This window comes from Glycine max, chromosome 9 (genome assembly GCF_000004515.6).
Source record: "Glycine max cultivar Williams 82 chromosome 9, Glycine_max_v4.0, whole genome shotgun sequence".
Lineage (NCBI taxonomy): Eukaryota > Viridiplantae > Streptophyta > Magnoliopsida > Fabales > Fabaceae > Glycine > Glycine max.
In genome coordinates this window covers 8,974,008-9,000,857 of record NC_038245.2, presented here as the reverse complement: position 1 = coordinate 9,000,857, position 26,850 = coordinate 8,974,008, and the positions used below count along the sequence as shown (strand labels likewise).

General features: G+C 32.8%; 1 protein-coding gene and 1 pseudogene across 1 annotated transcript; both read left to right on the top strand.

The window, feature by feature from the left end:
* Nucleotides 1–3,563: 3,563 nt before the first annotated feature.
* On the top strand, nucleotides 3,564–23,633 carry LOC102669079 (cytosolic purine 5'-nucleotidase-like; annotated as a pseudogene).
* Nucleotides 23,634–25,257: 1,624 nt separating this feature from the next.
* LOC102668940 (uncharacterized) lies at nucleotides 25,258–25,656 on the top strand. Its single transcript, XM_006587986.1, has one exon. The coding sequence runs from the start codon at nucleotides 25,258–25,260 to the stop codon at nucleotides 25,654–25,656; it is 399 nt and encodes a 132-aa protein (XP_006588049.1).
* The last annotated feature ends 1,194 nt before the right edge of the window (nucleotides 25,657–26,850 follow it).

Genomic DNA, 26,850 nt, shown 5'->3' with positions numbered 1-26,850 from the left:
TTGACCTGCCGCAGACACTGACAAAAATTGATCTTCTCCTTTTTCGACAAAGTATGACAAGCTGGAGGCAAGTATATTTTTTTCCCATTAGACCTTGGATGCAACTGTGATCGTATGCCCATCTCAGCTAGATCTTGACGGGTATTCAAACCTTCTTTCATCTTGCCTTGAATGTTAAGGAGTGTCCCAATGACACTATCACATACATTTTTCTCCACATGCATAACATCAATACAATGCCTAATGTCAAGGTCAGACCAGTACAGAAGATCAAAGACACTATCACATACATTCTTCTTCCATATGCAACTCTTACTTTTTCCTTCTTTTGGGTCTTTCCAAATACAATATTCAAGTGTTGAACTCACTAGAAGACCTGCTCACCAGTCAACGGTATCGGTGCAGTTTCGTGTTCTTGACTTCCATTAAATGCTTTTTTCAATCGCCTATAAGGGTGATGAGGTTTTAGAAAACACCGATGCCTTGTGTACATTGTTTTTCTACCATGTTTCAATTGTATGTAGCTTGTGTCCTCTTCATAGATAGGGCATGCATGATGACCCTTAACACTGTAATCGCTCAGATTCCCATATGCTGCAAAGTCATTAATGGTACAAAAAAGCATTGCACGCATTTCAAAAGTCTCATTCTGAAACCCATCAAACACTAAAACCCCCTCGTCCCACAGCTTTGTCAGGTCTTCAATCAACGGACTTAGATAAACATCAATGTCATTTCCTGACTGTCTTGGGCCTGATATCATCATCGACAACATCATGTATTTTTGCTTCATGCACAACCAAGGAGGCAAATTGTAAATTACTAGTAGAACTGGCCATGAACTGTGTTGAGTGCTTAAATTTCCATATGGATTCATTCCATCACTGGCTAGTGCAAGCCTAAGATTTCTTGGCTCTTTGGCAAAATCCAGAAACAAATGATCTATCTTCTTCCATTGGGAGCAATCAGCCAGATGACGGACCATTCCATCGCAGTTTCTCCCATTTGCATGCCATGTAAGGTCTTTTGTGTCATCTCCATTAGCAAACAGACGCTTAAACCTTGGAATGATTGGAAGATACCACAACACCTTCGCTGGAGGGCCCTTCTTTGAGTTTTCATCAAAACTGCAGTCCTCATCATCCTTCACTTTGTATCGTGATGCCCCACACCTAGGGCATTTGGAAATTTCTTCGAATTCATGCCTGTACAGTATGCAATCATTCGGGCAAGCATGAATCTTCTGATAATCCATACCCATTAGACACAGTATCTTCTTGGCCAGATAGTAATTTTTAGGCAACGTGTTTTCCTCTGGAAGCAGATCATGCACTACTTGAAGCAGTGAACTAAAGCTTTTGTCACTCCACACATATCTGGCCTTGACATTAACCAGACTTAACACTGCCAACAACAACATCAAGGAATTCTTGCACCCCATATACAAAGGCTTCTTTGAATCACTTTGCAATCCTTCATACATAGGGGCATGTGCTTGCTGAAAAGACTCTTGTCCAAGGTCACAAATCATATCCTCCAAGCGATCTCCCATTTCTACATCAAACGGTTCAGATTGGGACCCACTCTGCATGTCTGTCAATTCACCATGCCATACCCACATCGTGTAATTCTTCTTAATCCCATCACACAATAGATGTTCCCGTATGTCATCCAGTATTTGTTGTCTTCCATTCAAACAATTGATGCAAGGACAATAATATTTTCCATCTTCATCCGGTCGACTTCTGTCTAAAGCAAATTGCAAGAACTGCTCGACGCCTTCCTCATATGCAGGGCTCATGCGACTTTCATTCATCCAACTTCAATCCATCTAAATAATAACTCCGTGATACTCACAAAGTTATTCGATGCATGAAAATCTCACTTTTTTATTATAGGTGTTGCCCTATCCCATTTAGGATGACTGTCTTTTATGGTAGCTTCATACGTCAAGGTTAATTCTATTTTGTTTAATTTGACAAAATTTTGACCGCATTTCGCATTGATCTCCAAGTACACGACATGAAATCGATGAAATTAATTTCCCGATAATCAATTATGCACTCGGAGAACAACTAGAAATGCAGTGTACGGAAATTTCATCAAATTAAACAAAATAATGTTAACCTTAACACATGAATCTACCATAAAAATATCAGTCTCCCCAAACTGTCCAAACAGACAATTCAAGATTGAATACAATGATTAATGCAAACTGTTCGCAAGAATCATTGCATTCAGTCTCAAACGGGAATCTAAGGTTCACTCATAATGAACACAATTTGTATATCATATATCAATTGTCTTTAATGGCAGTGAACAAGTAATAAAAACATTAATTGGTAACAAACATTTGTACCTATGATGATGAGCAGCACGGTCCAAAATAAAATGAACAATCTAAGAAATAACTCAATGACCACCTACATCAATCATCAAACAGATATCAATATGTGACAATGAGTAGGCTTAAAGTATGATAAATATCAATTGACGTCGTCAATGTCTCAAAATCATAAGTCTAACTAGCACACACAATAGTGAGGACAGTCATACAATGTGAATAAATCAAACAGTTTCAAAATTTGACTTTTGTAAGTAGTTCTTCAAGATAATCTTCAATTCTTAGGACTCGTCCCTCTTTGTTGGTTTCTAGGTATTGGACTCCTAGGAATTATTATAATTAGGCTACTGATTATATTGCACTGCAAACCAAGATGTGTGTCTAAAAAGCAAGTTAATGTGTCATGATTTTCCAGCAAGTTAATGTGTCATGATTTTCAAGCAAGTTAAATTTTCTAGTGCTTCATCAAATGATTATAGCTATTTACTTTTTCTCAAATTTGTTGCAAGATCAAGTTTTCATGACCTGCCAGGATTATATATTTTCTTTCTTTGTTGTAGTTTTCTAGGCAATCAGCTAGTTTATACAGTTTAAGATTCACTCGATCTACTATTCACTTTTCATAATTTTTTCAAATCTGATTGCATTGCAGACTTATGTGACAACATAGTAGAAAGCTTGTTAATTGACAGGACGATGAAAGAAATATTGCAATAGTGACAACTGCTAGTCTTCCTTGGATGACGGGAACAACTGTAAACCCACTATTTCAAGCTGCATATTCATCACAAGCTGCAAAGTAGAAACTCACTCTGCTAGTTCCATGGCTTTGTAAATTAGATGAAGAACTGGTTTATCCCACCAATCTCACTTTTACTTCACCAGAAGAATTGGTTTATCCCAACAATCATGCTTTATGTTTCATACTTTTATATCACTAGTGTCAGTTCTTATATTTTTGTCATTCTCATGTGTATTTTTTGGATGCAAGGCGGAGTATAATACCTGGTGGAGACATTGTTGTCAATTTATACCATCCATGGATGCTGACATTGCTATCCCGAAGAACCAAAACATTTGAAGTGGTATCCTAGTAAGCTTGGATGAAGGTAGAAGCTAATTAACTATATTTTTGTTTAAACGCAGATGATTAATCAAATGCTCCTTATACTTTCAACAGATATCAGATTATGAGAAAGAGATAGAAATAATGTAGATTATGACCAAAGAGGAGTATTTGGCCACTTTAAGGAGGTAAATACTTGTGATTTAGTTCTCTTGGAAACCTTGAGAAGGGGCAGAGAAGTAACTACAGTTTTCTATTTTATAAGAGATAGCAATAGTACTATAGTAGTGTTTACAGCTGATAAAGTTATATAGAATTTGATATTATATATGATTTTTTTACTTTGGTTATTTTGAAATTGATTTTACAGAAAGAGCAGTGGCTTTTCAAGAGGTGTATCAAAGTATCAGGGTGTTGCAAGGTATATTATTTTGATGAATAAAACATGAATTGGCTTTTGTATTGTTGCTTGTCAAGATGAATGACTAACATGTGGAGAATGTTTTGCAGGCACCACCACAGTGGTAGATGGGAAGCAAGAATAGGAAAGGTTTTTTGAAACAAATATCTCTACCTTGGCACCTACAGAATAGGAAGGGTTTTGTTCATTCTTTAATTTTATTTTTTTGGTGAATGAGCATTCTGCCAACCAAAGACACATGACCGTTTACTCTAAACCATCATAAGCATAACTAAAAAAAATTGTTATTGTTATATGTGTTGAATTGACCTTTATATTGGGTTTGTATATACTAGTCCTTAACCTTTTATTGAATGACCAAAACCTACGTTAATTGACAAGTTTGTATCTGCAGAGAGATGAAATAAATATGATGCACATTTGGAAAATATTTGAATTACATGTCTGCATTATGTGTATCAAAAAACTAATTTACCAAAGATGATTATAAAGAAGATTATTCCAGAATCTTGAGTGATTTTGAGAATCATTCTAGAGTAAAGAAAAGCTTAATGGTATGAGTATGACGGTAACATATAGTTGAGCATATAAGGATATCTACTTGCAGTAATCATGGAGTATCATTACAACTCTTTAAAGGGTATACTATATATCTAAACATAACTGAGCAAAAGCAGATTCCATACTATCTTATAATAGAGGAACAACAAGGAAAAATTGTAGCAATAATATCACTTTAAGCAACTGAAATGAATGAACAAAGAACATATTCTCATTGTTCATCCAATCATCCAAGAACATGAACAGTCAGCATTCACTACTCCTACAGTATGAATGAAAACTCTTAAACCAGTAGAAAGCAAAAAAGGATGTACGTGGAGAAACTTTTTCTTTTTTCTTTTCTTCTCCCTACTGCTATAATTAAAAATTGAGCAGGTAAACATACTTAATTTTCTGAGCAAATACAACCTAGCATCTTTCTGAAAATCCACAAAAACTACAAATAAAATTCGTTGCACAACTAATGATAGGAATGCTTAAAAAATTGGGGTAAGGATACACTAATGGAGAGAAGTCACAATATTGTTGCATGCTTGGGACATGCATGCAAGCTGTGTCTTGTCACTAGCTACCTAGGTTTACAATCTAGATATCTATCTAGCTAGTGAACTTCACAATCTAGCTGCAAACATTGTAATTGGTGCTAAGCTCATAGTTCCAATGTTACGTGCTTGTCCAATTCAAAAGCAGACAGCAAGAGGGATCACCTCTTTGCTGGTTTAGTTGGTGAACTATGGTGACACAATTAAGTCCATAGGAAGCTTATAAGAATTGGCAAAGGAAAGAAAGTAATGATAATTTTGTTACTGCATTTCACACCTCAACTTGATATTTTATTCTCATACTCATTCTACATTAACTAACATTCATTCATTTTCTATGTGGGACCTATAATTTCTTTTCTGTTTTTGTGCTTCTGTGTGCAGAAGAATGTCTTGTAGTGAGCTCGCAATTTATATTGGTTATACAATTTTTATTGGGACTATTTCTAGCATAACTGACAAGAGGTTCAATCTCCATGTCCTTGAGGAACATAGAAGTTAGAACACATGACAAGAATAAAGATTAAGAGCCATGTCTTTAAGGTTAGCATGTCATAATAAAATTGTAGGTTCAATTCTTTACAAGGCCAACTACTCACCCTCACCCCTCACCCACCAGCCTACCTTGGTGCTTACACCTCCAATAAAGCAGGAAAAAAAAGGAGAAATAAATAACAGAAATAGTTTGTCTCTTACAAAATATTGTGCTTGAACTTGGCCTTTGTATCTAAGTAACTAATTTTTCTTAAAGTTTTTATGATTCACAGATTACTTTCATATTCAAGTTCTACTTTAATTTAAACCTTAAACATAAGGGCTTGGTTTGTTTTTGAATTACAATTATTGTAATTACCTTACATCATCTTGCAAGAAGGTTATAAAGTTCAATTGGGTAGTCCTAAAAGTGCCTAGAGGAACCTATTTAGCAAGGAAGTACATCCTGTTGTATAGGTGATGTTTTTGAATATTTTGTTGGCATACTACACAGTCTACAGTCCAAGGGAGATGCTCATAAAATTCTAATTACTTTGCAAGTTGGAATAAGTAGTAGAATTGCAGAATCTACATTTTCTGTGTTTCATAATTTTTAATGGTCAGGTATATATATGTTGATTAAGAAGTGTACTTATTGGCTTTGTTGATAATTTCATGTTCTAGGTGCAAATGGAGGTTGATGACTCTTCCACTCAAAAAGAAGAGCAGATGACAGGAGTTAAACTTCACGTAAATAATATCCTGCCAATGTACACTAAGGATGGAATTAATACTTCATATTAGCTATTTATACTTCACATTAGCTCAAGCATTTCATCAAATAGGTTGTAGGCAAGTAGGCAAGTTGAAAATGAAAACACTACTAGACCACATCACGAGACCACATCATGTTATCAACACAACATGAACTATTTATACTTCACATTAGCTCAGGCATTTCATCAAATAGGTTTTAGGCAACTTGTTTAAATACTTAAATCCTGAAAGTCCTAACAACCACCCCAACACAAGGCATCAACTACCATTCAAGATCATGAAAGACAAGTAAACAAAGCACAGTAAATTGGGTGGGAGAAGGACATACTTGTGGACCTTGCGACGGTAAGTGTTTTCGCACACTGGAGAAGCACACTTGTGAGGGTGGTCAGCGTGGTGTTGCACGGTGAGTGTCTTGGCACACTTGCGACGGTGGTCAGTATGGTGTTGCGAGAGTGCAAGATTCGAAGTAGGGTGTGCGAGAGTGCACGGGCAGTCCAGTTTTGGTTTTTAAATTAAGTCACCTAACATCGGTTTTTTGAAAGAAAAAAAAACCGATGTTAACGAGTGCATGTTAACATCGATTTTTTAAAAACCGATGTTAATAAACTTATTTTATTTACAACAATGCCACCACGTTTTTGTTAACATCAGTTTTGTCAAAAATCGATGTTAATATGCCGATGTTAAATCTGTTTTTTGTAGTAGTGATTCTCTCTTTTGGTTTTGGATTTGTCTTTTGTTAATTCAATATTGATATTATATATTATATGATAGTCATGTCCCGTCATATGTTTTATAAAAAAATTTCTTATTTGTGTCCTTGTCATATTGAACATGTGTCTTGTGATGTTCTAAGCTTGGACTTAATTGAAAGCTTGTTATTGAGCTTCTTGCTTGGCCCATTCTATTAAAGCCCATGAGGTAGTACAAAACAAGTATTTAAAGGGAAAAGTCCCCCTTCCACTATATATGTTTCTTGTTTAAATAATTAAGTGATATATGATTTAGTTGAAGAAGACTTGGTTAGGTCTTGTACAATTTTGTGTATCTTTAACAAGATTTTAATCTCTGGCCTTGACTTTAAGAGGTATGTATGATTTGCAATGAATTGCTCTCTATTTGGTGTTTTAGATATGTGCTATGTTTGACAGTTTATAGTGGACTGGAAGGGAAGCTAGGTAGGGTATGAAAGAAGAGTCACTTTTTCTTGTTTGAATGTTTAAGTAAGATATGGATGAGAGTTTTCTTTTCCTTGTTTCAAAGTTAAACTAAATGAAAGGGAAGCTATTTCCCTTATTTAAGTATAACCCTTGTTCAACTTTTCCTTTAGATCGAGTTAAAGTAAGATGAGATACTTTGAAGGGAAAGAGCTAGACAATTTTGATAATGTAGCCAAAGAGAAAAATACTATGGATTAGGGGTCTAAGTTCAAAATATTTTTTCCCCACAAAAATTTCATATAGGATCAATAATTTTTTCTTGAAAAAATTTGCACTGGAGGAAGCCACAAGCCACTCAGTCCTTGGCTTTTTTCATTATTTAGTTTTGTCTATTTCTAAACTTAAATCTACAGTTTTTTTTAATCATTTAAAACTCCTAAAATTTTGTTTCTAGATAAAATACTACCTTTTTTAAATTGAATGAAATAGAATACACACACATGACTTTATCATTAAAAAAAATAAGGTTTGACCTTTATCAGTTAATCCCACCTAAAGTTTGGTTTTAAGTATCTTGAGGTTAAGTTCTACTTAAGTAAAGTAACATTTTATCTTAAGCTGAACTTCAGTAAGTAGGATAAGTTGAGAAATGAATATACTTCAAGGTACTTCAAGGGGGTAAAATGCATTTGGTTGTCTAATTTAAAGCTTATGCCCCGGTTTGGGAGGAAGAATTTTAGGGCTTCCCCCTTCCTTTTCCTCCTTAAAATTTTTTAATGAACGTAGTAATTTTGAAATAATTAACACCTTCTGTCACAAACTAATGATATTAATTAATTACAAATATTTATCTTTGGTCTTGTCAAGTATCCAACACCATTATATTGATTATGGTTGCAACAATCATGGTTTCCCTTGTAGGAACTGATGGACAAGATGCATTTGAAGGTCCAGTTGAGGAGGTGGTCAGAGCAGAGGCTAAGGAAGCTAAAGATTCACTGGAAAAATTGGATATTCCGGTGCATTAATTAGACCTAATAGCTTTATGTTTTTGGAGTCTCAAAGTGAATAGTTATAGAGTAAATTACGCATACCTTCTCTTCTCTTATTAGGCAGTTATAAAGCCTGTGCAAATGGCAAATAACCCATTATCTAGTTTCAGAAATTGCATAGACATTTTTCATATCATACAGATATACTCCTTGCATAACTTTTTTCTGACACCCTTAATAAACAACTAAATATAATATGAAACCAGAGAATTTAATTTGAATACATGGACAGTGTAAAGGGTTTTTTACATTGTCCAATCATGGATTTTTATATAATTAAAATTTGTTTATTTTTGTAATAATCACTTTAAAAGTTATGTTTATGGTGATTTCTAATTGATTAAGTCTGACGAGAATAATACTGTACAATAAGTAATTCATTTATTTTTAAATCAACTCATTTATTATCTATTATTTGATTGATTAATCCTTTATATTGGAATGGGTGATAACGCCGAAATATTTATACTAGTAATATATCAAAATTAAACTCATTTAGGATTAATTTTATATTTGGGGTGCCAGATTTGAGGAAGTTGTATATGATGGAAGGATTTTTTAAATAGTAAATTAATTTGTTGTGTCATTGTACTATTTGAACCTTTGTTTTTCTTCCTTTTCAGTTAATGTATTGGTTAACAGTTATCTAATCTTTTTATTTTCCCTCAAGATATTGACCTATTATATATCTTTTACCACATGTTATTATTTATATTCATTTATTATTGCTGATTGGTACACTGTCTATATATTTTTACCCTCACTCTACTCTTTTTAGATTTTGGCCTGAATATTCATTAATGTACATTAAGTAAATAACATTGTTTTGTGTCCTCATTCAGAGTCCTTTGTCGAGAAATTCACCTCGTGGAATATTCTGCACTTGAACACTGAATCTACGGTTAATTAGAGCCGTTGGATATGACATGGACAATACCTAGCTTGCATTGGTGCATTATAATGCGAAGGTAATTATTGAAATTATATGGATTTAAGTAGGAAAGAAAGAAAAGAGAAAATAAAGACACTGAATAATATTTTCTTTTGTATGGCACCGTAATAATAGAAAAGACAAAGCACTAACCCCCAATTTGTACTAGTCAATTACTTGCTAAATGGATTTGGCCTTTTCCTCTCCAAACTACTTCTTTGTGGCATCAAGTTATCTGAAGTATAGTTTGCATACTATTGGGTGGGATGCCAATTCAGCAGTTAAATCTGTGCATACTAGTACCCCTTGAAATTTTAAATCTCAAGGTATGCTATTTATATATCTCTTGTTTCCTTGGGTTTGGGTGATGGTTTCATCATTAAATTGGCGGAATTTTGGTTGGGTAATTTTTGTGCTTTTTCCTAGACTCTTTCACTTCTTTATTTTGCTCAATGTTCATATAATCTGATTTTATTCTTGATTTTATTTTACCATTTTCTAGATTTTTAATTTCTTTAGAAATTGCATGATAGGGAACTCTCTGATTTACAGTACCTTATGGTGTTGATGGAATCAATCCATCTCATTCTAATCCAGATAAGAGAATTTGTTCTCTTTAAAACTTGTGTTTATTTTCTTACAAATTCTATTTTTATTTTCTTACATCATCTATCATTAATGATTCCTACCTTTGGGATAAGTCCATTTGGAAATCAATTGCTTCCTTTAAGGTCGAATCCTTTACACGGAATGCAGTTCTAAACAAGATTAATGCCGAAAATTCCCTTCAATTTCAAAGACCTCTAGCTGCTTTTCTCCTGATATTGTGTGAGGTGCAAATCTAGTTCTGAATTTGGTTCTCATTTGTTTTCATTGTTCAGCAGTTTCCCTTCTCTGGAATAACTTGCTTGGTGTTTTTAGTGAGGATTGGATCATTTGCCCCAAGGATCTCCAGCTGTACTTTTCTGTTAATTTTAGAGGATTTGACACCAGGGATTTGGTGTTGTTCTCAATTTTCTGTTTTTAGTTTTTGTTTAGAAAGAAATGCTAGAACTTTTATTGGCCATTGGTTGCCTCCTGAGTTAATTTGGGATTGAGCAGTTCACCTATCATTTTTCTAGTGTTCTGCCGATGGTCTTTTTTGGGGTGGTGTCTTTTGTAAGATATTTAAAGAAATTAGCATGTTGTGTTGCATGGTCATTTTAGGGGTCGTGTCCTTTCATTCTCGTTATGGTTCTTGAGAATCTCTTATCCTCTTGTATTTGTACCACTCTTTTCTACCTTAATAAATTCTTAGTTCATAAAAAAATGGAACCGTTCCAACGAGAGATCATCCAAGATAATCTTAGATATTCTAGAAAAACAATGATGATTTTATGAAATACTGTTGTCTAGATAATCTAAAAGTAATCAATGTTAATGTTTCTTAGAATCTAGACTTACCCCACAAAACCAGATTGTAAGATTGAGAATTGTTCAAGCCTAACTACATTGTCAGGGTGCCCAAATTTCTAATTGATGTAGGATTTCCCCCCTCACTCCAAGATAGGACGTTTTGAGTGGGCAAATATGGGTGGCTCAATAACAACACCACCTGTTCATCCCTAGGAATAGACATCTAGAATGTAAGTAAATATTAGACCTAAGATAGACTTTGACATCACCTTATAATTTGGGATTAGAGTTCTACTGAATCCCACAAAACTAACTTGTCAGGTGAAAACTGTTCAAGTCTTATAAGGATTATATTGATCATATTTCTTATTGACGTGAGATCTCAACAATGTTATATAATTTTATTAACCATTATAGTTTAACTACAAAGCTTACACTTATAACTCTGTAATCTTTACTGGTATTATATTTCATACATATAAAATAAATAAATTACAAGTAATTTTTGTAATTTTAGAATTAGGTTTTACAGTGTTAAGTGATACAGACTGTGATTGTGGCATCACATGAGTTTTTTAATGAATGTTCTTTCTTTGGCATTTGTTAATTTCGACAATTTACCACATGAGTAGTAGTACAAGACTACAAACTATTCTCCCCTTACTCTGCTTAAAGATTTTTTCTTATATATGCATGTTAACACCATTTGCATTTTACTTCAAATAATAAGTATGAAAGGTTATTTATTGGATTTTTTTCAAACTATAGGTTATTTAGTGTATGCATCCTTGTAATTGAACTTCTTTGATATGGTCATAAGTTTTAATAGGCTTGGGAAGGGCGTGCTTATGACTACTGTATGGAAAACCTCAAGAATATGGGTTTCCCTGTTGATGGACTTGCATTTCATCCAGAGTTGGTAATATGTCATCTCTGGCAAGCTAAAGCATTTTGTGATTCACTGGATTATTATTATCTCTAGTTTTTCAAAGAGGGAGGCAATTTGGTTAAAGCTGGTCGATTTGGCTATATAAAAAGAGCCATGCATGGAACCAAAATGTTGTCTACTCGTGCTGTATGGTATGTGTTCAGCACTGTGATTCTGAATTCTGATTATAGAAATTAATGCAGAGTCTTCTTGCCAATTTGTTATATGAACAAACCCTGCAACAACAATTTGTAATGTTCTTTGGATAAATAAATATTAAATTAAATATATTTTTAGTCCTTTAAATAAGTTATTTTTTTTACTTCAAGAAAATGTTCTTTTTAATCCTTTTACAATCAAACAGACAAAAGATTGTACTTTAAAATATAAAATCAAAAATCAAATTTTAATGATAAAAAATTATCATAAATTACGAATATCTTATTTATGTTTGATTCACAATATGCATATGCACATACAAAGTACTAAAAACAAAAATTTATGATTTTCAAGGACTAAGAAAAACAACTTAAAATTTAAAAGACTAAACAAATAACTTAAATTTAAAAAATCTAAAAAATATTTAAGCCATAAATATTTTATTTCACTTATTGATAAACTTTGGAAGTTAATACAATGTCGTCATATAGTTAGTTTTCTTATCACCTCAGGGTTCACTGGTTCAGTAGAGTTCAGTGTCCCATCCTCTCAAATAAGTTAACCCTCTATTTGTACATCTTACGTAAGCACATGGATCAGCTACTGTTTGTATTAGAATATGATAGAATCAATTGGTGTGAGAGAGATGAAAATGCTCAAGGAAGTGATGAACGTTTCTTTTCTCCGCGTAGTTACGGTTAAAAAACCGCTGAATACACTTCTTGAGGTTAATTTGAGAGTACCTTGGCACTTCTCCACACTTCCTATTAATTTCCCACCCAACGAATGACTCCCTCTTCTTATTTATATACATTATTACCTACTTGACTCACTAACCAACTAACTATCTAACCAAAAATTACCTATCCATACTCCGGCAAATTTCCCCAAATGGGGTTCTTTTACAAACTATTTCCTTATTTGGGACTGTTTTGAAAGATTTTCCATGAAGGTGTTGTTTTGAACGTACCCTGCATGAAAATTTCATGCAAAACGCCAGCATGATTGGCACGTCCCCTCCGCATGCGACATGTGGCAGTGTCGCTTCTGCCATTGGCGACACTAGTGGTATCGCCACCTGCACTGGCGCTTTGGCCATGCAGAGTGAAGTCGTTGGTCAACTTGGCGCCACCAGCCTAGGGTCAGCTTTTTCCGTGTTGCTTCAGCTTTCAGCTTTTTCAGAGGGCAGCTTTTGTACCATAGAAAACGCCAGTAGTGTTGGCAATTTAGGATAAGTAGAAAATGCCACTCCCTTTGGCGTTTTAGGGTGTTTAAATACACCTCCCATTTTAGCATTTGTTCAGCGCTTCAGAATACCTCTGCAACTTCTTTTCCTTTGGCATCTTTGGCAATCAAAATTCTGTGGTATGAATTTTTTTTTAAAAGTAACTTTTATATTTCGTAGACTTTCCATGGACTTGTTAGTGTGTGTTTAAATTTCTAAAATAAAAGAAAAATTATGTAATAATGTTTATTTGAAGAAAATTTTATCAATGAAAATAAAATATTTTGAATATGAAATTTGTAGTATTTTTTAATTAGATTAGGTTGGTGTTGATGATTTATTAGTGTGTTAATAATTGATAAACGTTTGGACTTTCATTTAAAAAAATTTGTAGATCATATTTATTTGAAGTAAGTATTTTGAGTACAAAATTTATTTTAATATGAAGTTGTAGTATTTTGTACGTAGATTAGGTTCATTTGTCGGTGTGTTAAAAATTTATAAGCATTCAAGTTGAAAGTGTTATTTGATGATACTTTGTTGTTTCTCGTATCATATTTATTTTAATATATTTGTAGTAATTTTGTAATTATCTATTTTCATTTTGAATTTATTATTGTTAAGCTTAATTATTTATACTACTAACTTCATTCATGAATTATTTTATTTTGTCTTTAAAATTACTATCTTGAAATTGTTCATTTTTTTAAGTGTGTCCCATGAAATTAATTTGAAGTTAATTAAATTTTTTTAAAAGAAAAATTGAATGTGAAGTTCCAATAAAGGGACCTTTTGTGATTACATTTTATTAGTTTGGATTTAAAGTTTTATAAAATCGTTCGTGTTATTTAAGTGTGTGTTGATGTGAAATTTATTTAAACTTAATAATTTTGATTACATATTGATTAGTTTAAAATTACTACATTGAAATCGTAAATTTTTTTTAAGTGTCTTAATGTGAAATTGATTTGAAGTTAAATTTTATTTTAAAATAAAGTTTTATTTTGAAGTTCCAGTAATGACTTTTTGTGATACCCATTTTATAATTTAGTTGACGTGTTAAAATATTGTTTTTGTAGGTACACGATGAATTCGGTTATAATAGTGTTGCATTTCAATGGAAGGGTATATGAAGACAATGATGGTGTAATATTTGAAGGCAGTAAAAAAGCGATTCAGATTAAACGTGGAATTAGTTTCAATTCTTTGAAGAAAAAAATTGGAGATAAGGTAAAGTTACAAAATAATGAAATTATTTCTGCTATCAGTTGTAGATTTTTAGTGTCAGGAAAATATATTGCCTTGCAAATTTGTGATGACGAAGACGTTGAAACGATGCTGGGAAGTTTTAAACAACAAGACCAAATGTCAGTTCTAGAATTGTACATAGAAAAAGATGTGGCTGGTGGTTCAATGTTTCATTCTGCAAATTCGCTTACATCATGTGGAAATTATTTATCTAATGATGAGACACAACCGCCAACAAATATGAGCAATTTAAAACTATTTCAAATTTATCATATCAAATATTTAAACTAAATGTAATATAGCATATACAAAATTTAAACTAAACCTAATCTAAAATTAATAAGTTACGAAACGTCAAACTATTCTTAATCTACTATATAAATTTTTTTAACTAAACCTAACTTACCATATAAAAATTTAAAGTATTCCTAATCTGTCATATAAAATTAATAACTTACATTTCCTAAAACTAAAACTATTCCTAATCTACCATATAAAAAATTTAAACTAATTCTAATCTACTATATAAAATTAAGAACTCAAACTAATAATATTAACAAATGAAACTAATAATATTAACAAATCAACTAAATCTAATGTTTCTTATAACACAAATAATAACATACTAAAACTAAACCTAATATTATTTAAAACTAAATCTATAAATAAATGTATTGTATAAAACTATAATTATCAAATTAAATTTAATTTATCATTTCTAACTAAAACTAACTTAAGATAAAAAAAACTAATAACACATATTACTAATTATCACCAGAATACAAATAAAATAAAAAAATAATTAAACAAACTTACTGAAAAAATTACAAATGAAGCAAAGTTTGCTCAAACACAAACACCAGCAACAACCCTTCTTCGTTTTTGCTCAAACACAGCACCAGCAAAAGCTTCTCTTTTCTGCGTTTTTCTTTTTTGCGTGAATGGTCTATGGGGGAGGGGGGATTTAAGCACCTCAAGCAACGCAAATCGCTGCTCGTGCTGGCGCTTTTGCCCAACCAAATCGCCATTGAACCTGGCGACATCCTGCAACCTCTGCGCGTTGCAGACTGCAACCCTCAGAAATGGCCTCTGTTGGCCTGCACCCTCGGAACTCCCCTACCCTCAATTCGCCAGTTTGACTGGCGAGTCCAACCTCCTGCAACATGCTAACAGCACTGGCGACACCAGTGCCAGGTGTCACGTCATCACGAAACGCGCCAATGCCTCCTGCGACTTGCATGTGTTCCACGTAAAAAAAGACACCATGCAGGAATTACTTTAGAAAAAGACCCATTTTCGGGAATATGTTTCTAAAAGTAACCCCATGCTGGAAATTAATGTTATATGTTTCTAAAAAAGCATTGTGATTCTGAATTCTGATTATAGAAATTAATGCAAAGTCTTCTTGCCAATTTGTTATATGAACAAACCCTGCAACAACAATTTGTAATGTTCTTTGGATAAATAAATATTGACTTAAATATATTTTTAGTCCTTTAAATAAGTTATTTTTTTTACTTCAAGAAAATGTTCTTTTTAATCCTTTTACAATCAAACAGACAAAAGATTGTGCTTTAAAATGTAAAATCAAAAATCAAATTTTAATGATAAAAAATTATCATAAATTACGAATATCTTATTTATGTTTGATTCACAATATGCATGTGCACATACAAAGTACTAAAAACAACAATTTATGATTATCAAGGACTAAGAAAAACAACTTAAAATTTAAAAGACTAAACAAATAACTTAAATTTAAAAAATCTAAAAAATATTTAAGCCATAAATATTTTATTTCACTTATTGATAAACTTTGGAAGTTAATACAATGTCGTCATATAGTTAGTTTTCTTATCACCTCAGGGTTCACTGGTTCAGTAGAGTTCAGTGTCCCATCCTCTCAAATAAGTTAACCCTCTATTTGTACATCTTACGTAAGCACATGGATCAGCTACTGTTTGTATTAGAATATGATAAAATCAATTGGTGTGAGAGAGATGAAAATGCTCAAGGAAGTGATGAACGTTTCGTTTCTCCGCGTAGTTACGGTTAAAGAACTGTTGAATACACTTCTTGAGGTTAATTTGAGAGTACCTTGGCACTTCTCCACACTTCCTATTAATTTCCCACCCAACGAATGACTCCCTCTTCCTATCTATATACATTATTACCTACTTGACTCACTAACCAACTAACTATCTAACAAAAAATTACCTATCCATACTCCACCCCTAAAGTTTCACCTTGTCCTCAAGGTGATGTCTCTATCCCTTTGAGACTTCAATTGGTAGATTTTTTTATCAGCCACTTCATTTGGTGGATGTGTTCACCAAATAAAATCTTTTAAAGATTTCTTTTAGGAATTTATACATGTTTTTTTTAATTCCTTTTATAAATTTGTGATAACGTTATTTACGCATGTAATATTTATTTGGGGTTTTTTAAGTATAAATCAATGAAAACTTTAATATAATTTAAAGATATGATATTTACTTGTTGTAATTAATGTTTTATATTTTTTTTTTGCTATCATGATTGAGTCTAAATTTAACAATAACTAATTATTCCCATTTATTTGTATGTCTAGTATTTTTTTCAATTAAATTGATTGACACGATATATTGCAAAAGTAATATTTATTGTGAAAATTGATTTAATTAAAATTACATAAATTTTGTATGAAATTATTTATGCGAATTGTGTTTGGTCCAAAGGAAGACACAATTTGGTCAAATAATATTTTGCACCTATGATGATAAATGTATGACAATTATAAATGTATTTTCATGTGAATAATAGTTAGTCCAAAGAAAGACTAATTTGACAGAATTTATTGTCAATATTTGATCATTGCGTTGAGAGTACTAATTACAAATTAATTTTTCTATGAATTAATGTTGTGTTAGGTATCTTGTGATGGGTTTGTTCTATAAAATATTTGCATGTTTTGTTATATATATTTTTATATAACTAAATTATATGTGAAAGTTGTGTAATTTTAAGACCTCTCATTTATTATATTAAATTGTCTTGTATTTTTTTGTTAAATTGATTGAAACAACACGTTGTCAAAGTAACATTTGTTGTGTAAGTTGATTTGATTGGATTTACATGAATGTTGCATGGAATTATTCATGCGAATTGTGTTCGGTCCAAAGGAAGACACAATTTGGCAAAATAATTACATGCTTGCGATGGTAAACACGTGGCAATTATAAATAGTGTGATTTTTCAAGTGAATAATGAAATGTTCAAAGACAATCATTATTTGACCAAAATAATCATCATATAAGTTTTCTATGAGAGCAATGGAGTGTCCAAATACAACTTTTATTTGACAGGACTTATCACCAATGTTTGATCAATGCATTGAGAGTATCACTTGCAGTTAATCTTTTTTAATCCAAAGATTGAGGATTAATGGTGCACTAGGTATCTTGTTTATGTCTTGAAATTTACCATAAAGATTATTTGTGCATTGTGTGTTTATTGTTCTCTTCTTTAATTGTTGTTGTTACTACTATGGTTTAAATTATTCATATTATTTAAATACCAAAGTTGCATGTATAAAATTAGAGTTTGAGGGATGTCAATTGAGAGTTGAAGATATTGCATAATTTTTTTTTCTAGAGAAGAAACAATAGAACAAGATAAGGAATTTACTTTTTTCTTTTGTAGGACGAGGCATATAAAAAAAGGTCTCATTTACACTATTTAGTGTGTGAAAATGGTAAACTTCTCATTTTTGTTTGTTTTAAAGTTAATTTAGTTTTGTACCGAAAGACGTTAGTGGGTAGATTTTGATTCTACTACTCACAAAAGCATGTCTATATGATGCTACATATGGAGTCATCCGCCAAGTGATAATGAAAGATTCTTTTATGTGGGCGATGACATAATGTTATAGTTGAATTTGATTGAGACATATATTGAGCTATTTATTAAACCAAATTTTATTTCTAATTTGGACAAATTCAGTAATTTTTGTTCAATTAGAAATAATAAAGTTAGTCTCTTGTGTGATTCAAATGTTACAAGTTATGAGTTCTTTTATGGATATTTGAGTGTTCCTGTTGCAAACATTTTTTTAGTGATACGAAACTTAAAATTAAATGAGAATTTCGTTACTTTATAACATAAGCGCTTAAGTCATATCTCTTAATAGAGAATTTGGATGCTTGTGTTATAGGAAATTCTGGATCCTTTATATTGGTTGGACCTTATAGTCTATATTGACTATATAAGGGAAAATAAACAAACAAAATGAAATTGAGGTGCTAAAAGAAATAAAGATGTCTTAGAACTAATACATGCATATATTTGTGTTTTATTCCTTATGGATTCATGGAATGAACAAATGTATTTTATTATGTTCACAGATGATTCCTCTTTATTTAATTATGAGAAGTTTTGGCCTCTAAACATTTAGTCTTTCAAAGATGAAGTTGAACTTAAAATAAGAAAAAGAAAGAAAATTCAGGTTATCAAATGTGACCGTGGGGAATACTATGGTATATATGACATAAGATATAACGTTTGGAGTCCCGCATGTGTTTTTCTTCAATAATTGTGAAATCGTTTTACAACATGTAATAGAATGATGAAACTAGACTTGTCCATATATGGTAAGAAGTTTATTTCTTCTCTACCAAAGTATCTTTGGGGAAAGACATTAAAGAATGTAATTTATATCCTTTTAGGGTACCAACATTAGGCATATACACATTTAGAGATGTTCAGTTGAAGCAGTGTCTTATAGGTTGCATAAAGGTAAGTTGGACTTAAAGATAATTAGTTATAATTTTTTTTGTTACATTTAAAGCTCTCGCATGTATAAGTTTTACAATCCCACTTTAAGATCATATTTGAGACATGCAAGACTCCTTGAGGAAATTGAGTTTGGAGGGGAAGGAAATATAAGGAGTGTTATCTTTAAAGAATAATTTATTATTGACAATAGATAAGCCTTTGTACTTACCATTGTTCAAGAAACGGATATCGTAATTGAATAATGATGTTACTCCTAACATTATTAAAAGACAAGACAACACTAAGATTTCCTTTCAAGCACCACCTAAAGTTCAAACTCAATAACCTCAAGAAGTGTCATTAAGAAGATTCACTAGAGAAAGGAAAAATGTAATTTGATATGATTATGTCATATTTCTTTAAGAACATGAATATGACATTAGGTTGACTGACAAGGTCTAATTGACCTTAGTCAAGTCATGTTATGCTCTAACTCTCAAGTGGATTGATACCATAAATGATGTAATAAAACCAATGGGTGAACATGACATTTGGGATATCATCAAATTGCTTGAAAGTATGAAACCCATAAGTTGTAGATAAATATCTATAGTTGAAAGGGATTCAATGGGTAATTTTGAGATATATAAAGATTGTCTTGTCGCCAGAAGTTTTACAAGAAGGAAGACATTGATCACAAAGATACTTTCTCTCTGATTTCTTAAAAAGACTTTCTTAGGACTATAATGACACTGTAGATCAGTTTGATAATTATTTTGCATAGATGAATGTAAAGATTTCGTTTCTAAATGGAAACATTGATGAAACAATTTATATGGTGCAACCAGAAAACCTTGTTTAAGATGATCTAAAGTCTATGGTATGCAAACTAAAGAAATCCATTTATGCTTTTAAACAAGTTTGTCGTCTATGGTATTACAAAATTTATCAAGATTATCTCTTGTGGTGTTGAGGTAAATTTGGTTGACGATTGTGTGTGCTAAAAGTTTAGTAGGAGTAAATTTATTATTTTGATATTATATGTTGATGACATCCTACTATCATCATACGACTTATTGTTGCAAAACAGTTATATTACAATTTATCATGTATGCTTAAGTTTATTTTTTTTATTGTCCTGAAATAATTTTTTGTGGGAGTCCTAAAGTGATATATGAGTAATCTTGGTATAAAACACTAGAAAGTAGTAAAGCGTATTATGCGCTAATTGAAGAGAACAAGAAACTGCATGTTTTCATATCGAAAGTCTAAAAGTTTATAGATCATTGGATATTCTGATTTCAATATTTTCTTAATGTCTTAATAGAAATCACTCCATATAAGGATCCACATTTAACCGTGTTGGTGGAGTTAATATTTTGCTATGAGACATTATACTAGAATATATGATTGCTAAATTATTGTAATTGGCTTGCCTGTTGTGGCCAACATTAAGTAGACATCGGGTGTTTATTGGGACAATATCTTAGTAGTATTATTAAGGATTCAACCAAGTAAAAGTTTGTTGACATAAAGTACTTCGTTGTTAACTAAAGAATTCAGGAAATACAGATTTGTATAGAACATATAGGAACTCATTTCATGCTAGCTGATCCACTTACTAAAGGTATGACACTTAAAATTTTTCATGAGCACACTAATCATATGGGTGTAATTCCTGATAGTACCTTAGTTTAGTGGGAGTCTTACTTATGTTCTATATCTTACGGTTTACAACCATTTTGTTGTTTGGATTTTCTGCGGAAATAAAGTTGAAGTTTATCATTTCATTATAAGCTTGTTTTCTGCAGATTTGTATAGAACATATAGGAGCTCATTTCATGCTAGCTGATCCACTTACTAAATGTATGACACTTAAAGTTTTTCATGAGCACACTAATCATATGGGTGTAATTCCTGATAGTACCTTAGTTTAGTGGGAGTCTTACTTATGTTCTATATCTTACGGTTTACAAACATTTTGTTGTTTGGATTTTCTGCTGAAATAAAGTTGAAGTTTATCATTTCATTATAAGCTTGTTTTGTTTGCAATATTTATGTTGTGTTTGGATTAATCTCTATAAAAAATAAAGTTTGAATCAATTGGAAATAGGCATGACTGAGATCACATTGCATGTAATTTTCATATTGCTTATCCATATTGACCTATGTCATTGAGTGTATTGATGTGATGGTCATTGGGGTCTTGTTACATTTGTTGTAGTGACGAAAGACGCAGTGATTCTATTATTGATACATGAGATGGACTAGATTGTTAAGGTGGAAGTCTAAAGGTAAATAGCATACAAATGCACGCTTAATGATTTTTTATATAATTGTTACAATATATAGCCCAAGTGGGAGATTGTTGGAATTTTCTATTCCAATAATTAATGTGTGCTAATATTATAAGACAATTATATTAGTTATTTATCATTAGTGGGTTTTATTTTATGTGATCAAATTAAGTGAGCCCGTTAGACAACTAAATCAAAAGATATGAACTTAAATGAGCAGATGTCAGTGTTGACCCATTAGGGGATAATGGGAACCCTATTAGGTTAATACGCTATAAGAAGGTTATGGTCTCCAATATACCGAGCCGTCACACATAGTTTCTCTTCTCCCCATCTGAATAGCTATGAAGGTCCTATTAAGGAATAAAGAGGTTCCAATTGAGAAAGAATCATGAAGTCATCGGTTACATTGTTAGTCAATTATTCATTTCGTAACAGATCCTAAGAAGAGTACATCGATCAGAAATCACCTACGGATTCAGATTCCGTTGCGTTTGCTTGATCAATCATTATGGATCCAGGTATTCCTAAAACTCTTCCTAATAATCTAATGTAATGTGTTCTTGGTGGTTATTGATATTTTACAAGGATCCCCTAAAATTTCCAACAGAGGCTTCCAACATAATGATATTGTGATCTTATTTGCAAATTGATAATGGTGGACATCCATTCACCTGTTTGAGGGATAATGTGTTTATGTGTAAATCGGCACCAGCTTAGAATAGAATATCCTATATAATTTTCAAATTATATATGCAATTATTAGTTTATTAGTACAAATTTTATTTTTGTATTTCCTGGTTATTTTTAGACTATATAAGCATATTAGTTCATGTATTTTGAAATCAATTAAATAATATTCAATTTATCCTTTACTTCAAGTGTTACCTAATTTTATGTGCATGGAAGTGAGATGTATGGGAGCGAACTAGTGGACCTGCAACAAAAGAGTTGATGGAAGTTTCTCCAACACATTCTTCTCTATGTCCGAAGTTGTGACTTACATGCAGGTATGCTTCAATTCTTGTTGAAAACCTCTCAAATTTTACTGGAGTTGTATTCAGCTACAAATTGTACGATAGCATTTTTATCTTAGTGTATTTGTCTTTATTTTTTTTCAATTCCTGCAAAGGGTGATGGATTATGTTAGTTCCTTAAAATTGAGTGTTGCTACCTATATCTAAGAACCTTAAATGAAACAACCAAGTCTCTATGTTTTACACTTTATTGGTCAACTAAGGATTCCATATGTTTTATTCTTTCAAGTGAGAGTTCCGAAATACTAAAAATATGAATTTTTTGTTAGGAAATCTCACATCATTTGTCTCAATTCTCGGGGTACAACTTATATATTTGTTCAACAACATCACTTAGAGCCAATTGGTTTTAAGTTAAAATCTACCATAATATTTGAGCCTATAGTCCATCTTGGTTCTTGCCTATTCTAGTATGCGCGTCTATTCTGGCAGGCAACTCTAGTAAGCAGATTTGGTCTATTCACGTATGTTCATATTTGATAAAACATTTGACTGGGATTGGATGATACTTTATTAATGTTATGTGTTTGTTTTCAGATGGTTGACAAACTGGATGGTGGGGTTATACCATCCAATCTTGACTCCTTTGATTATAAAGGGCTTTATTAGGTATTGTGCACATATTTTCATAATGTAATATTTAAGTAAAAATGTTCCTTTTTTTCACCTTTAGCGTGACCTTCAGGCTGTTGGAAAAGCTCTCATCGCAGCACATGTACAAGGCCAACTCAAGGTGAACACATATACATATTATCAATGTCTAGGATGATTTATTTATGTGTGCTTTAATTATGTGCACCTATTGACTTACTGAATTTATGCAGAGTAAGATTATGTCTAACCCTGAATAGTTTGTGGAGCCTGATCCATAATTACTCTTCACATTTTTGGATCAAAAAGAAGTATTGCTTATAGTATGTTTATCTTTATCTCGCACATAATGTGCCTCTACTTATTACTTGGTTTTCCTCATGAAACAGGCAGGCAAAAAACTTGTACTTATTACCAACTCAAGTTATCATTATACAAACAAAATGATGCATCATTCATTCAATAGATTCCTTCCCAATGAGATGGGTTGTAGATATTTATTTGACATTGTAAGTTTGAGTAGATTATCAATACAATGTGAAGTTATCCTCTTGATAATGGAGGAATGAAAAATACATGTTATTATTCTCTTATAAGCAATGCACAAATTGATGTGGCTCTCGTTCATGAGTAGGTAATTGTCTCAACAAACAAACCAGAATTCTTCTAAATGTCACACCCCATGTCGGTGCACTGTTCACAGTACTATTTTGATGCGCACTATTCATGTTACTATTCACAATGTCGTGAGAAGCAAAAACTGTTTGGTGTACTGTTCAATTTTCAACCGCAAAAACTGTCGGTACACTATTCATGACACTGTGGAGACAATTTGGACTGTTAAAGTTATCGGTGTGATGATGACCATTGGATCTATCTGTAGCCACGACACTATAAATAGGTCTCCAAATGTATTCTTCTACACACAGAAAACACTTCACAAAAGAAGTTCCAAATCACTCTCAGTCTCGAAACTAAATCACTCTCAGTCTCAAAACCAAATCACTCTCAGTCTCCAAACCAAATCACTCTCAGCTTCCAAACCAAATCACTCTCAGTCTCGAAACCAAATCACTCTCACTCTCTAAACCAAATCACTCTTAGTCTCCAAACCAAATCACTCTCAGTCTCTAAACTTAATCACTCTTAGTCACCATGGCAAGTAGAAACGAAAACGTCCCTACTGTAGTCTACTATGACGCCTATGTAGCCGACTGTGACGAGGGCGTTGAGTTTAAGGGCAGAAACAAAGTACTTGTTTCAATGAGGAGTGGCATGACCTTCAATGCCTTGAAAACAAAAATCCAACGTAAGATGGGCCTAAACCGCGATCAAACCATAACCATAGTCATTTATCGATACCCTATTTCTGTTGGGTCTGGCATGTTTAATTACCAAGTTGTTACCATCAATGACGATGATGATATTGATGGCATGTTTGATGTTTATAACCGACATCAATGCTTAAGTGGCTTTCAGTTACTCGTACAATACAAACAACAACCTTCTTCTACCGCCAATGTCGAAACAACCGTTCAATCACCACAAATTCACAAAACACCATACACTGACTATCATACTCAAACCTACCATGAAGGCCAATCCTCTTACACACCAATCCCATACATGACCACAAATGATTATTACGTCCCTCATTTTGAACCCACCAAATTCAATACCCATATTACTTCATACACACAACTGCTTGGTGGATCATCAAACTACTGTGGATGACTCCCCAACTAAATGAGCCCTCCCAACTAAATGCTGACCCAACTATTGATATCCATGTTGCTCAGTCTGAAAGCAACAAAACGTCACATGACTATCATGCTCAAAATGGGTTTTCGGATGAAGTAGTTGGTGACTTCAGTGACATCGAAGACGAAATTTTGGCAGACAACAACAACAACGATAATGACATACAGTTCCTTTTCCAACAAACATCAACTGAAAATGTCTATCATCCATATCCAAATAGTGCTGATGTTGGTGACAACCAATTGCCTGACAACCCCAACTATAGGCATTTTTTGGATCAACAACAATAATCTAACTCGCACGATGACGAGTTGTATGTTGGTCAGTGGTTCCGTCAATTGGAGGACCTAAAACACGCAGTAAAAGTATGGCACATTAAGAACCATGTAACTTTCAAAGCCAAGAGGTGTGCGAAGGATACATGGGTCTTATGTTGCCCAGCTGAAAGGTGTCAGTGGAAACTTAGAGCGTCCGAAAGAAAAAATCTAAAAGTTTGGGAAATTAGAATGATAAAAGGGCCTCACACATGCGTCATGACAACCATTTCACAAGATCACAATAAGATGAATTTGAAACTTGTAGGAAAAAGTATCCTTGCGATGGTTGAAGAAAACGAGCAATTGACCACTCCTTCATTCATCACATTTGTAAGACAAAAGTTCGGATACACCATCACATATCGTAAAGCATGGTTGGAAAAACAATGGGTCCTCGAGCAGGTTTACGATAATTGGGAAGAGTCATACAACATACTTCCCAAATACCTACAAGCTTTGCAACTTTTCGTCCCTGACACAATTGTAAGGATTCAAACTATTCCTGTACTAGATGAATCCAACCAACCAATCACAAACTATGTCATATTCCATCGACTTTTTTGGTCATTTAAGGCATGCATTGATGAATTTGCATCTTGTAAACCCATTGTGTAAATCGATGGAACATGGCTATATGGATGATACAAAAGGGACATTGTTAGTTGCAGTTGGATAGGATGGCGCTAACAACATATTTCCATTGGCATTTTCCATTGTCAAGGGTGAGACAGCAGATGGGTGGCACTTTTTTTTGCAAAACTTGAGAATACATGTGACACCATAACATGGTATATGCTTAATCTCTGACAGACAGGAGTCAATCAAAAGTGCATACAGATGACCTGACAGTGGGTGGACAGCAGGCAACTTGTCACAGTGTTCTGTATTCGGCACATAGGCCAAAACTACAAAAAAAAAAAATAGTTCAAAAATGAGGATGAAAGAAAAAGCGTCTTGAGTATGGGTAAGATATTTTGTTTATATTCTAATGCACAATATTTAATTAACTAACATTAAACTAACATTCATATTTACATTTTTTTTTCAAACTACAGGTTATGCCATGACTCAACCAGAGTTTTTTCACCACAACCGGGAGTTGCAAGAAGACAACCCACACAGCACAACATGGCTTGATCAAATACCAAGGGAGCAATGGACCTTGATATGGGAGAACGAAAAACGATGGGACGCTTAAAAAAATTCAAAATTTTCCAATCACAACCTTGGTCAGAGCCACATATGAGAAGTTAAACAAATATTTTGTTGACTGTGGGACTCATACTGATACAATGATCGCCTCCAGACAAGTTTACACACTTATTGCAGCCAAATTCATCACCGAAGAAGAAACTAAGTGCAACACTCACTTCGTTCAACAGTTTGACCGCCAAAGATTTCAATTTCAAGTTAAGGAAAGAGTGAATACGAGAGAGATTCATCAAATGAGGAAATTCACTATCAGGATGGATCAAAGAATATGTGATTGTGGGAAACCTCAAAAGCTACACATGTTATGTGCATATGTCATTGCTACATGTAAGCACATCAATAAAGATTACTTGCAATACATTAGTCCAGTATACACATTGAATTACATGTCAAGTGTCTACAAAGTCCCGTTAGCAGGCATGCGTCATCATGATTATTGGCCACCATATGAAGGACCACAATTATGTGTCAATCCAGCCATAAGGAGAAACAAATAAAGTCGACCAAAATCTATAAGAATACGAACAAATACGGATGAGAGAGAAAGAGGTCAACCAAAATGGTGTTCAATCTGTAGACTAGTTGGTCATTCGAAAA

Bases quoted from the DNA above. Each gene is read 5' to 3' on its own strand.
- LOC102668940 (XM_006587986.1), top strand. From the start codon at position 25,258: ATGACAACCATTTCACAAGATCACAATAAGATGAATTTGAAACTTGTA.